Source organism: Staurois parvus, unplaced genomic scaffold (assembly GCF_062004578.1).
Source record: "Staurois parvus isolate SC_StPar_1 unplaced genomic scaffold, SC_StPar_1.0 ptg002422l, whole genome shotgun sequence".
Lineage (NCBI taxonomy): Eukaryota > Metazoa > Chordata > Amphibia > Anura > Ranidae > Staurois > Staurois parvus.
The window spans coordinates 123,386-135,485 of record NW_028320218.1 but is presented as its reverse complement, the minus strand read 5'-3'; the positions used below and the strand labels follow the sequence as shown (position 1 = coordinate 135,485).

The following is a 12,100-nucleotide window of genomic DNA, read 5'->3' as shown; positions in this document are numbered from 1 at the left end:
TCAAAGAGCCTTTTTACACAATGCAGAGGATTAACCCCTCAGGTTCCACAGTGAGTATAACAAGCATGACTGACTGCATATACAGACGGATTTTACTGTTGTGGGTTTAGTAACACTAAGTATTAAAGTCACCAATTACTACAGCTTAAAGTGAACATGTGCTTTGCCATGACTGCTACCCCTCTCTGCCAATCCCTTCACTGGCTTCCACTAACCCAACATATAAAATTAAAAATACTAACCACAGCTTACAAAGCCATCCACAACACTACCTCTAGCTACACAGCCAACCTCATCCGCAGATACCGCCCAAAATTGCCCACTCTGCTCCTTCCAAGATATCTTCCACTCTAGCTCCCTCATCGCCTCCTCCCATGCTCGCCTCCAGGACTTCACAAGAGCCTATCCCATCCTCTGGAACTTCCTACCACAGCATGTCCGGTCAGCACCCACCCTGCCTGCCTTTAGGCGATCTTTGAAAACTCGCTGCTTCAGGGAATCCTACCCCACCTCCACCTAAGAACTGTACTTGAATCACCTCCACCTGATCATCCCCCTCAGTTATCACCTTTTGTATCACCTCCCCCTTTCTTTAGATTGTAAGCTCCATGAGCAGGGCCCTCACATTCCTTCTGTACTGAAATGCATTGTAATTGTACTGTCTTGTAAAGAGCTGCACAAACTGTTGGCGCTATATAAATCCTGTATAATAATAATAATAATTTCATTTATTTAGGTTTTATTTTATACAAAATATTTATTACACATTTATACAGTGCCAAACATTTATGCAGTGCTATACATATTGTACATTCAGGTTTCACATGCATACATGCACATGGGTCAATTTGGACAGGAGAAATTAGGCTGGCAGGAAACCCACACAGGAGAACATGAAAAGACCAAGCAGATCGTGGGGATTCAAATCGGGGACCTCAGTTTCACAAGGCATAAATGATTACCCTTTAAAGTAGACACCCTATGCATCTTCTTTATACCACTGCAGAAAGCACCATTTAAAAAGGAGAAGTTCACCTTTTAGACAAAAATAATAAATGCACATTTTTTTGCAGTTAAAAAAAAAAAATGTGCATTTATTATTTTTCTCTATAGGAGCCTGGAAAGCATTGCACCAGCGATCAGTAGATCAATGATGCCATGCAGATCTCCTGCAGACCAGACAAGAAGCTTGAAAGAACTACTACGGCACTTCACATAACTTAAAGGGGGGTGGCGTCCGGCAGCTGCAGCTATGGGAACATGTTACATGTTCCCCTCTAAAAACACGTTCCCAAAGGTAAACTTATCCTTTAAGTTATGAGTACCTAATTTTTCACAGACTACAGATTTCCCCATGTGACAACACCAATTGGCCAAGCACTGTCACTTGGAGCAAGTCACATACTCATTTGAACCCGAAAAAAAAAAAAAACAAAACAAAAAAAAAACAACTGGTATTTCTGTTAGCTCCAACACTGAATGGAGCAGTAGGACAGCAATTCAAAAAAGGTAACGTTATACAGGTAAGGACAGGAGGTTTAAAGGCCACGTCCACCTTATAAAAAAAAAATTTAAGTATTAAATACATCCATATTTTCAGCAACAAATGTGCATTTATTATTTCTGCAAAATAAGCCTGCAAATCATGGCAATGTCAGGCTCCTGCAGATCCTTCCTCCAGTTTTATGTCCATGCAGACTTTATAGTAGAGAGTTGGAAGAAGTTTCAATGAAATAGGAGTGAGGTGATCGCCACATCTGTGTTCAATTAAGAACTACAATACCATCTGCTGCAGTGGCAGAAGGGACTTAGTTTACTCATAGAGCTCTATAAATGAATGATAAAGCTGTGTAGGTGGAGCCATGAACAGCCACAATCATTTCTAATATGACAGCTGCTGTGGGGAGAAGAACCCCAGCACGCTGTAAGAAGGGGGGCCATTTTGTGGGTGTAGGGGACTGCTTTGAACCAAATCCCAAATACGGGTGTTCACATGTAACAAGGTCTAATAGGTGGAATTAGCATTTAAAAAAAAAAAAAAAATCTGAAGCGAAAACTTTTTTTTTCCCATTTTGAATAATAGGAAAGGATTAAAACCGCTGTCAGTTTTTTTGCCATCAGTATTGAATTTCCTGTCCTATAGATTCAACAGGAAGTGAGAGGATCTCTTTCCAATGTGAGGAAGACATCTGACGTTTTCCCCTATATTCCTGTTCTGGTAACCCCTCAAAATTTTGGATCTACATTCAATTCTATTCCTGGTAACTTTGGTGATCAGAGCAGTTATGTTAAATCTCCCTAACAGGAACACAAACAGAGATAACCTCACAGTTGTCCCAACCCCTCACCACCAGATCAAAAAAAAAATTACCTTTAGTTATACTTTAAATGAAAGAGGTTATAAACCAGTGCGTTTTATTACAGAAAAAGATGCCGCAGATTAAAATGTTAAAAAGAGGAATGCCTGGAATATATGCACTTACAGTATTCATGGGCTGGCTTTTAAGGGGTTAAGTCCAGTGAGGTGTATGCCACCTCATGGACTTACCTCTTGTGTACAATTTACACTTTTACAGAGTGCCAGAGGTACAGTTATGTTTCTGGGCCTTCAGGTTTCCAATCCTGCAGCTGCAGAGTCATTTGCAGCCACTCTGCCTGCCCCTTCTCTCTTTCTATCCAGTCACGGAGCACTTTGTATTTTGTAAACTCATTTGCAAAATACAAAGTATGCTGTGAATGGACAGCAGAGGGGCAGGCAGAGAGGCTGCAGTGTAGCACAACTGCATCTGCTGTCAGAGTGATGGGAATGTTGCAATAACTACCCACAGTGCTCAAAATGAAAAGTTAAAGGGATAAGTCCACGAGCTGGCATTTCCCTTTTTGGACATATCCTCTTATTAGCCAACACATTTGTAAAAGTGTATACATTCCTGGAGTTTTCTTTAAGATAATGAAGCAAGTTGATCACAGTGGCCTTTTTTTTTTACCATTTTCTCCAGCTACTTACCTACTTTCACAGAATATACACCATGGCTACTTTCAGCCATAGCTTCATCAGCAGCTTCCTCAGGAGCATTAATTAAGCAGGACTTTCTGTCGATTTGATTAATAATAGCTGGGCAGATGTATCTAAACTCATCTACATCAAGCATCATCTGCATGTCCATTCCATGCAATGTCAGCAGACGTGAGGCATTTAAACACTACAAGAAGAAAAGACAAATATTACATTCAATTCAAAGTGAATTTACATAGCTGTAATCATTTGGGAACTGGAATACCATTTCTAATTCATATAAAAGAAAGGTGAAGAAAAATAAAAAAAAAACTGTGTGTATGTATGTGTAATATATATATATATATATATATATATATATATATATATATATATACACACACACACACATACATACACACACACACACACACACACACTCTCCGATATAGCTTTAAAAAAGGCAGCAAAAAAGTGAATATGGAGAAACGTTCACGGAACAGATCAAAGGATCAAATGCAGACCGGTTCAAGAAACTAAGTCTCCCTGGAAATGAGGGAATGTAGCTGAGCACGCTGAAAGTCTCTGAAGTGATGTGAGAGGTTTGTATATTGGACACCATTAGAACGCATCCTGAAAGATTGTGCAAAGTTCAGATCTGGAGGAGCATTCTTGCCTCAATACAACTGCAGGCATGCACTGGGTGTCCCAGGTGGAGATTTCAATTCAATTGCAATGTATTCCAGGAAGCAAGGAGATTCATTGCCAGGGGTGGACTGACAACTCATGGGGCCCCCTACTGACCCCGGGCAGTGCCCTAATTTCCAAATGGTCAGTCCACCCCTGTTCATTGCACATACAGTGCATCCAGAAAGTATTCACAGCGCTTAACTTTTGTCACATTTTATGTTACAGCCTTATTCCAAAATGGATTAAATTCATTTTTTACTCAACATTCTACAAACAATACCCCATAATGACAACGTGAAAGAAGTTAGTTTTGAAATCTTTGTAATTTTTTGAAAAATAAAAAAACACCACACACAAGTATTTACAGCCTTTGCCATGACACTCAGAATTGAGCTCTGGTGCATCCTGTTCCCACTAATCATCCTTGAGATGTTTCCACAACTTGATTGGAGTACACCTGTGGGAACTTCAGTTGATTGGACATGATTAGGAAAAGCATAAACCTGTCTATATAAGGTCTCACAGTTAACAGTGCATGTCAGAGCACAAACCAAGTCATGAAGACCAAGGAATGGTCTGTAGACCTCCGAGACAGGATTTTATCAAGGCACAGATCTTAGGAAAAAGGTACAGAAAAATGTCTGCAGCATTGAAGGTCCCAATGAGCACAGTGGCCTCCATCATCTGTAAATGGAAGTTTGGAACCACCAGGAATATTAGAGCAGGCCGCCGGCCAAAATGAGCTGTCGAAGGAGAAGGGCCTTACCCAGGGAGGTAACAAAGCACTCAATGGTCACTCTGAAAGAGCTCCAGCGTTTCTCTGTGGAGAGAGGAGAACCTTCCAGAAGAACAACCATGTCTGCAGCACTCCACCAATCCAGGCCTGTATGGTAGAGTGGCCAGATGGAAGCCACTCCTCAGTAAAAGGCAAATTGCAGTCTGCCTGGAGTTTGCCAAAAAGGCACCTGAGGGACTCTCAGACCATGAGAAACAAAACTCTGTTCTGATGAAACAAAGATTGAACTCTTTGGCCTGAATGCCAAGCGTCATGTCTGGAGGAAACCAGGCAACGCTCACCACCTGGCCAATCCCATCCCTACAGTGAAGCATGTTGGTGGCAGCATCATACTGTGGGGATGTTTTTCAGCGGCAGGAACTGGGAGACTAGTCATGATCGAATGTAATGTACAGAGACATCCATGATGAAAACCTGTTCCAGAGCACTCTGGACCTTACACTGGGGCGACGGTTCATCTTTCAACAGGACAACAATCCTAAGCACACAGCCCACATATCAAAGGAGTGGCTATGGGCCAACTCTGTGAATGTCCTGGAGTGGCCCAGCCAGAGCCCAGACTTGAACCCGATTGAACATCTCTGGAGAGATCTGAAAATGGCTGTGCACTGACGCTCCCCATCCAACCTGATGGAGCTTTAGGTGTACTGCAAAGAAGAATGGGAGAAATTGCCCAAAAATAGGTGTGCCAAGCTTGTAGAATCATACTCAATGACTTGAGGCTGTAATTGTTGCTAAAGGCGCTTCAACAAAGTATTCAGCAAAGGCTGTGAATACTTATGTACATGTGTTTTTTTAAATTTTAACAAATTGCAAAGATTTCAAAACGAACTTCTTTCACATTGGCATTATGGGGTATTTGTTTGTAGCATGTAGAGGAAAAACAATTAATTTAATCCATTTTGGAATAAGGCTGTAACATAACAAAATGTGGCAAAAGTGAAGCGCTGTGAATTCTTTCTTGATGCACTTTACATGGGGTGAGAGCTGCATTGCCCTGGTAGACCATTTCAAACTTGCAACGTATATATACACATTAGCAGGTCTTCAAGTGGCTAGTTGTCCTTGTTACAAGTATCGCTAAGACAGCAAGTGATGGAAAATCCCAAATTTTACAGTTTTTACCAAAACAAAAAAAAGAGAGGGTAATGCCCTGTTCACAGCTGGGAGACACTGGCAATTAGCTGAAGGCAATAGGCCCCATTGAAAGCAATAGGAGGTTGAAAATCCCACAGCTAATCACAGTTGCTTATGGACAGATTACCTGTGGTGAACGGTCCTGGATACAGACTAACACCCCGATCACACCAAAGTCAACTTTGAAATCGTGCGACTTACAGTGAAGTCACACGATCTCAAAGTCGGATGACATGCCAATTTCAGGTGAGATTTGCAAGACATCTGACACAGATGTCTATGCAAATCGCACCAAAAGTAGTGCATGTGCTACTTTAGAAATCAGTTAGGCTCCGACCAAATTGGAACCGCACAGACATGACCAATGTAAATTGCAGACAATAGGGTGCAACTTGGCATGCGATTTTCAAATCGCACGCCAATTCGCATCCAGTGTGACCGGGGACTAAATGAGTGATCACTTAAAGTAGCTGTGATTAGCTGCGGGAGCGGTCAGCTCTCTTACTTTCAACAAGGCTGCCAACTGCAGCTAATCGATGGAAACTCCCATGTGTAGTCCCTAAAGGCCGCATTCAGAAGTGTGAATGGAGCCTAAACATTTAAATGAAGACAGCTGTTCTGTCACTAGACAAGTGAAATAGGACCAGAAGTGTTGAACCATCTCTACTCCATACAAAACTAAAACAAAATAAAAACAAAATAAAGTGTTGGGATACACAAACTTTAGGAACCCATTCATACCATACTGAGAAGCAGTATGCCTCAAAATGAACAAGCTGCAATGCATCTTCTAAAACACTGCATATCTGATGTGGTGTGCTGAGATTCATTCATTACAAAATGAAGGTCACCATAATACACTAATGCATATGATGTGCTACTGCAATGCATGTGTGTGAACAGGCTATAAAGCCGGCCATACACCCACAGAATTTTTTTACATTTTTCATCTGCCAACGGCCTGGGATCAAATTGACTTTCGTTTTCAACAAAAATCAAGATTTGAAGGAGCAGGATTAAAAAGGTTTCTCAGATTGAACAAAATTAAGTGATCATGGTTTTCGTTCAGGGACAAAAAAAAAAAAAAAAAAAAAGAAAAACACAACAGATAATGCAAGCTGGAATTCCACTCAAACAGCAAGTCTGGATGAAACTGTAAAGTGGTTATAAAGATTGCTTATAATAAACACGGCATACTTACCTGCTCTGTGGCACTTGCTGCTTGCTTCCGAGCCGACAGAGCATGGCTCAGCCCACCCCTTGCTCACTGGCTGTGATTGGCAGCAGTGGGAGCCAATGGCTCCCCCTGCTGTGTCTCAGCCAATGAGGGTAGAGAGACCAAGGAGAGCTGCTCTGGTGCACATCACTGGATTGAGATCGGGCTCAGGTAGGTATTAGGGGGAGCTGCACACGGATTAGAATAGAATGCATGAAGGTAAGCCTTCAGCCTTTACAACCACTTTATGAAATTAGTTGACAACAATGGTAAGAAAGAATGTTCTAACAAACGATTTTAAGGAATTCTGGCAAAAGCTTTTGGGGTTTACCCCCTTCTAAAATCTAAGCAGTACTATTCAGACTTGAAAGGAGGTACACCCCAAAAGCTTGTCCTGAAAATATAACTGTATAAGCTTGTTCACATGGTAAAAGCAAGCACTTGAGATGTGGAAAAAGGAAATCCACAATTTTGTTGCCACCAGAACAGGAACAGAGGGGAAATCTAAAGGGGACACTAGTTACGATGACAACTCACTTTGGAGGGATTGCCTCCCACTTCTTGCTTTGAGTGACACAGTTGGCAAAAAAAACATTTATATATAAAACTTTTTCTCTAAAGCAGGCCATCCATAGGTGGAACTCCCAAAAAAAAATTGGTTGTTTATCACTCATTTTCCAACATGCCCGATAAACAAAATGGGGAGGAACCACGAAAATCGGCCGGTGCTGTTTTGACTCTGGGGGGGGATGTGTTCCTGTACCTGCCCACAGGATGTTCTGGGTGCTGAACTGCCCAAAGTCAATTGGACTAGGACCGGCTTGAATCACTAAGTCAGGGATTGAATTTCCAACACCAACGCATCAGTCCGATCGCGACAATACCAATCACTGTTCAGCTATCGCGATCCAGCGACACAACCATTTCCTGCATTTTTCTGGCATTCTACATAGTCCACAAATACAGTTTTTACATACCGATGTAGCCCACAGAGTGCCCAATCAGAAGGAAGTATTTTCATCTCTCTGCAACTAATATTTTAGCTTTTATGAGAGATGAAGCCTATTCCTTTGATCTCCTGATATACGTCAAAGCTCTGGTCTCCCGCTGTGTCATGAAGCCAACCTGTCTCCAGTCTTTTCCTTCCAGGTTTCCCAGAAGGTGACAAATCTTATTAGCACCCAGGTGTCACTTCCAGCCTGAGGAAGCTCTCTTTTCTGATGCTAATGGGTGACCATCTGTCTCTGAATACCTATGGCTGAATATTTCTTTAATGACAAGGAATTAAACTACATTTACGATTACATATTGCTAAAGGTCACATTTCAGCTACTCAAATCTGTACATTTATGTTACACCCGTCCCAACGGTTTAAGGAGTAAAATACCAGGACCTTGGCATTCTGGCCCGACGCATAAAGGTCTGTGACGAAGACCCCCACTTCCCAATGATCTGGTAAATCTGCCAACTGAGCACCCACTCGGATTCCCTCAGCTGCCTTCTGCTAAGATAGTCTGCCACCTGGTTTGAATCCCCATTCAGGTGGACGGTGGATAGGGAGGCTACACTGGCCTCGGCACAGGTGAGCAGTTCCAAGGCAAGGGACCACAAGATACGCCATGACTGAGGAGTTGCCCGAGAGAACCTGCATGTGAGTCCAGGAGTCTTTGAGTGTCACCCTGCATAAAGCGCACTTCTTTTTAGCCCCAGTGTGGTTTAGGCTTCTCTCTGGTTTGCATCTAAAAACAGCACAAAAACAGGCTGCCCATTAAACCATAGCCATCCTGCTCCCCCCCCCCCCTGCATACTTTCCGTGCAGCACTTGGCAGGGCATGGGAAACTCCTAAGCTGAGACCCCCCCACCCCCTGCCCCTCTGACCACCAGGAGGGCTGAGGACACCCCCTGGAGCTAGGGGCCTAACAGTTAGGGGAAGAGGCTCCTCTGAGTCACCTACCCGAGACTAGCTTGTGCCAGCATCACCTGGTCCCTTCGCTCCGGACATGGCTCGTAGTGGTGGTCTGTCCCGGGGTCCACGTGGCCTTCCTGTCAGGATGCAGCTCCCTGCATCAGCCCAACTCCATTCCACACTTCACAGGAACTGAGGCCGGAAGCCACGTCCCAGGAGGAAGTTCTGCTCCTCAAGTGGAAATGACATCCCCCCTCATCCAGCCCGGCAAAGCTTCACCGCAAGCATCAATCATGATGGGGCGGTACCTCTCCTCTGGGTCCCCCTGGATGGGCTAAATGCAGGCGCCCAGCACTCCTCCACAGGTGGGGGCAGGGCAACAGGAGGTAAGGGACACCCCCCTCTGCCCCCAGAGGACTGACCAGGTGCCTACCTCCCCACCTTGGGAGGAACGGCACACAGACCGCACACGGCCCTCCCTGTCTTCCAGGCACAACACAGCCCCCTGGCCACCCTGGAAGGGCTTCCAAAACATGTCTCCCCACAGGAGGAAACACCATTACTGAGGTCCTAGTGGGGAGGCCGCACTAATCTGGGTGGAGGTGGTGTTTCCTCAGGTGGGGAGGAGCCCAGGTCTGTCAAGGGTGCTGTCCTGAAAGATGGGGAGGGGAAAAAGGGCTATGAATTTTATGAAGGGAGGCAATGCTTAGCAAGGGATCTGTGGTCAGTACACAGTGGGGCAGTCTGATCAAGCGGGAGACCTGCAAAATAGCAGCAATTAGTAGCAGCAACTACTTGATTGTCAGGGGTCCTCCTTGTATGAAATAGTCATAGTTATGCTGGACCAATGCAAAAAAAACAAAAAAAAAAAAAACACAACACAGATCATACGGAGCAGTTCACACCACAAAAACACAATCCAGATCTGTTCTGGATGCGTTCCTGCATGCACCTTTTTAACAGGTTTTTGATGTGTTCCAGACTTTTTTTTTAATTTTTCCTGTTTTTTTCACTTTACTGGGGTCCGGTGAGTTTTTGATGCAGTCCAGTACAGTTCTGTGCAGGAAAAATGCAGCATGTTCTTTTTTTTTCTGGAACCGAAACGCAATAGAACTGGTGTGAACAAAGCCACTGATTACCATGTAACCTACTTTCTATGTGCTTCTGATGCTGAAAAAAGTGCACTGGAATGCATGTTTTGTGCACCGGCCCTAAGCCCTGGTTCACAGTGATCGCAAGTGATTCACACAGGAACCATACCGCATTCCTGTGCAAATCACATGCGATTTCTGTGCGGTGCAATTTGAGCCTTACATTTTGTATGGTTCAAATTGCAAAGCATCCATATGAAAAATAGTACAGGACCCTTTTATTCTTCAGCACCAGAACCAAATCACATGGGTGTTCACACCCATGCGATCCGATTCCACACATCACACCATGTTTTGCAAACTAATTTCAGGGTGTTGTTAAACCTAAAATATACACCCGCAGTAGTTCGCATGAACAAGGTGCAATTATGATGCGCTTTGGAAATCGCACAGAAACTGGTGCGAATTCCACACCACATCAGTGTGAACCAGGGCTAAGGGCCAGTTCACAGTACATACGTTTCAGTGTGTTTTTTTCTGCATCCAAAACGCACAGAAAGTAGGTTATATGGTTGTCAATGAAGAAGAAAAAAAAACATCAGCGCTTGCAGTTCCAGTGTGTTCCAGGAAGAGTAGGGTGATCAGCTCCCAGGGTGATGTTTCTGTGTGCTGGGCTCTCTCCAGTTCCAGTGTGTTCCAGGAACAGTAGGACGATCACCTCCACTTCAGCTCCCAGGGTGATGTTTTTGTGTGCTGGGCTCTCTCCAGTTCCAGTGTGTTCCAGGAACAGTAGGACGATCACCTCCACTTCAGCTCCCAGGGTGATGTTTTTGTGTGCTGGGCTCTCTCCAGTTCCAGTGCGTTCCAGGAAAAAAAAAAAAAAAAAAAAAAAAAAAAAAAAAGTAGAACAGGGTGCATTTTTCCTGCACAGAACTGAACTGGAACATAATAAAATGCACCAAAAACGCACATATCCCCATTTAAATTGAAGAAAAAGGGAAAAAAAAAAAAAAAGAACCGGAAAGCATCAAAAACGCGCATACAGAAACGCATCCGGAACGCATCTGGACTGTTTTTCTAAGTCACCGGTCACACCGCCGTGATATAAAATCATGCCATTTCAGTGCGATTTCTGAAGACTTTATTACTACTTGTGCAGATTTCCAATGATTTCTTGCAATTTGCTGTGCGATTTCCATTACATTCTATGTGTGTGAAATCGCAACAAAACTGCAGAAAAAGTAATGCAAGAACTACTTCAGAAAACGCGCCGCAGCCAATCACACGTTAGGACACTGACATTCACTTTCATTAGATGCGATTTCAATTCCCAAATCACACCGGTACGACGGGGCACTACCACCCTGGATACACCGCGTGTGACTTGCTATGCGATCTGTCATGCAAGTTGCATGGTAAGTCGCACCCTAATGTCCGCAATTAAAGCGGGCACATCGGTGCGATTCCGACTCGGTCGGAGCCGCACCGATTTCTTACATAGTGCACACACGACTTCAGGTGCGACTTGCATAGACACCTGTGTCTTACGAGTCGCACCTCAAGTTGGGATGACATCGGACTTTGAAATCGTGAAAAGCGTCACGACTTCAGCGTGGGATCGGTGTGAGTGAGGTGTAAGTGTCCTTGGTGGGTGATGATCCATGGAACAGTAGGATGATCACCTCCACTTCAGCTCCCAGGGTGATGTTTCTGTGTGCTGGGTTCTCTCCAGGCTCCTGGCTCCCAGAGGTGACATGTCTCTTCTCCCTCCTCTCCTCACATGTGGTGGGGATCGGAGGATGAGGGTGGTGACGATGATGATGATGGTGGTGGTGGTGATGATGCGGATCCTGATGATGATGAGGATGGTGATGATCGTGGTGGTGATGATGATGTTTGTGTACAGCGATGCTCTTCATCCTCTCCTCCCCCAGACTGCGGAGCAGCTGCCGGAAGCCGGACACGGTGAGGCTTTGGTTATTCTCTCCATATCTCTGGAATAGGAGAAGCAGGTTATGACGTTGTGCCCTCAGCGCCAGCACAGCGTCCACCCCCGGAGATACCGGGCTAGAGGCGGACACCTGGCCGGCACTCGGGCTCACCGTCTCCCCGCCCTGCGGAGGTAACGTGACGGTGACGGCGGCCTCGGTCCCGGTGCCCGGCCGGCACATCACAGCGGCCACACACACAATGAACAGCGGCCGCATCCTTTCCCTCGTGTAGTCTTTCTCATCCGCACTCTTGGAGACAGGGACACGCCTCCATACT

The 12,100-nt window shown here is 44.6% G+C and overlaps 1 protein-coding gene across 1 annotated transcript in view; it reads right to left on the bottom strand.

Moving 5' to 3' along the window:
* Window positions 1-12,100, bottom strand: part of LOC149430895 (zinc transporter ZIP5-like) — a gene marked incomplete at its 3' end in the record, with an annotated part of 28,071 nt that extends 15,971 nt beyond the window's left edge. The window contains exons 1-2 of the mRNA XM_089665949.1: window positions 11,515-12,100; window positions 3,008-3,203 (exon numbers count right to left, since the gene is read on the bottom strand). Of these exons, the coding sequence (XP_089522075.1) occupies window positions 3,008-3,203; window positions 11,515-12,039 (721 nt within the window). The remainder of the gene's footprint in view (window positions 1-3,007; window positions 3,204-11,514) is intronic.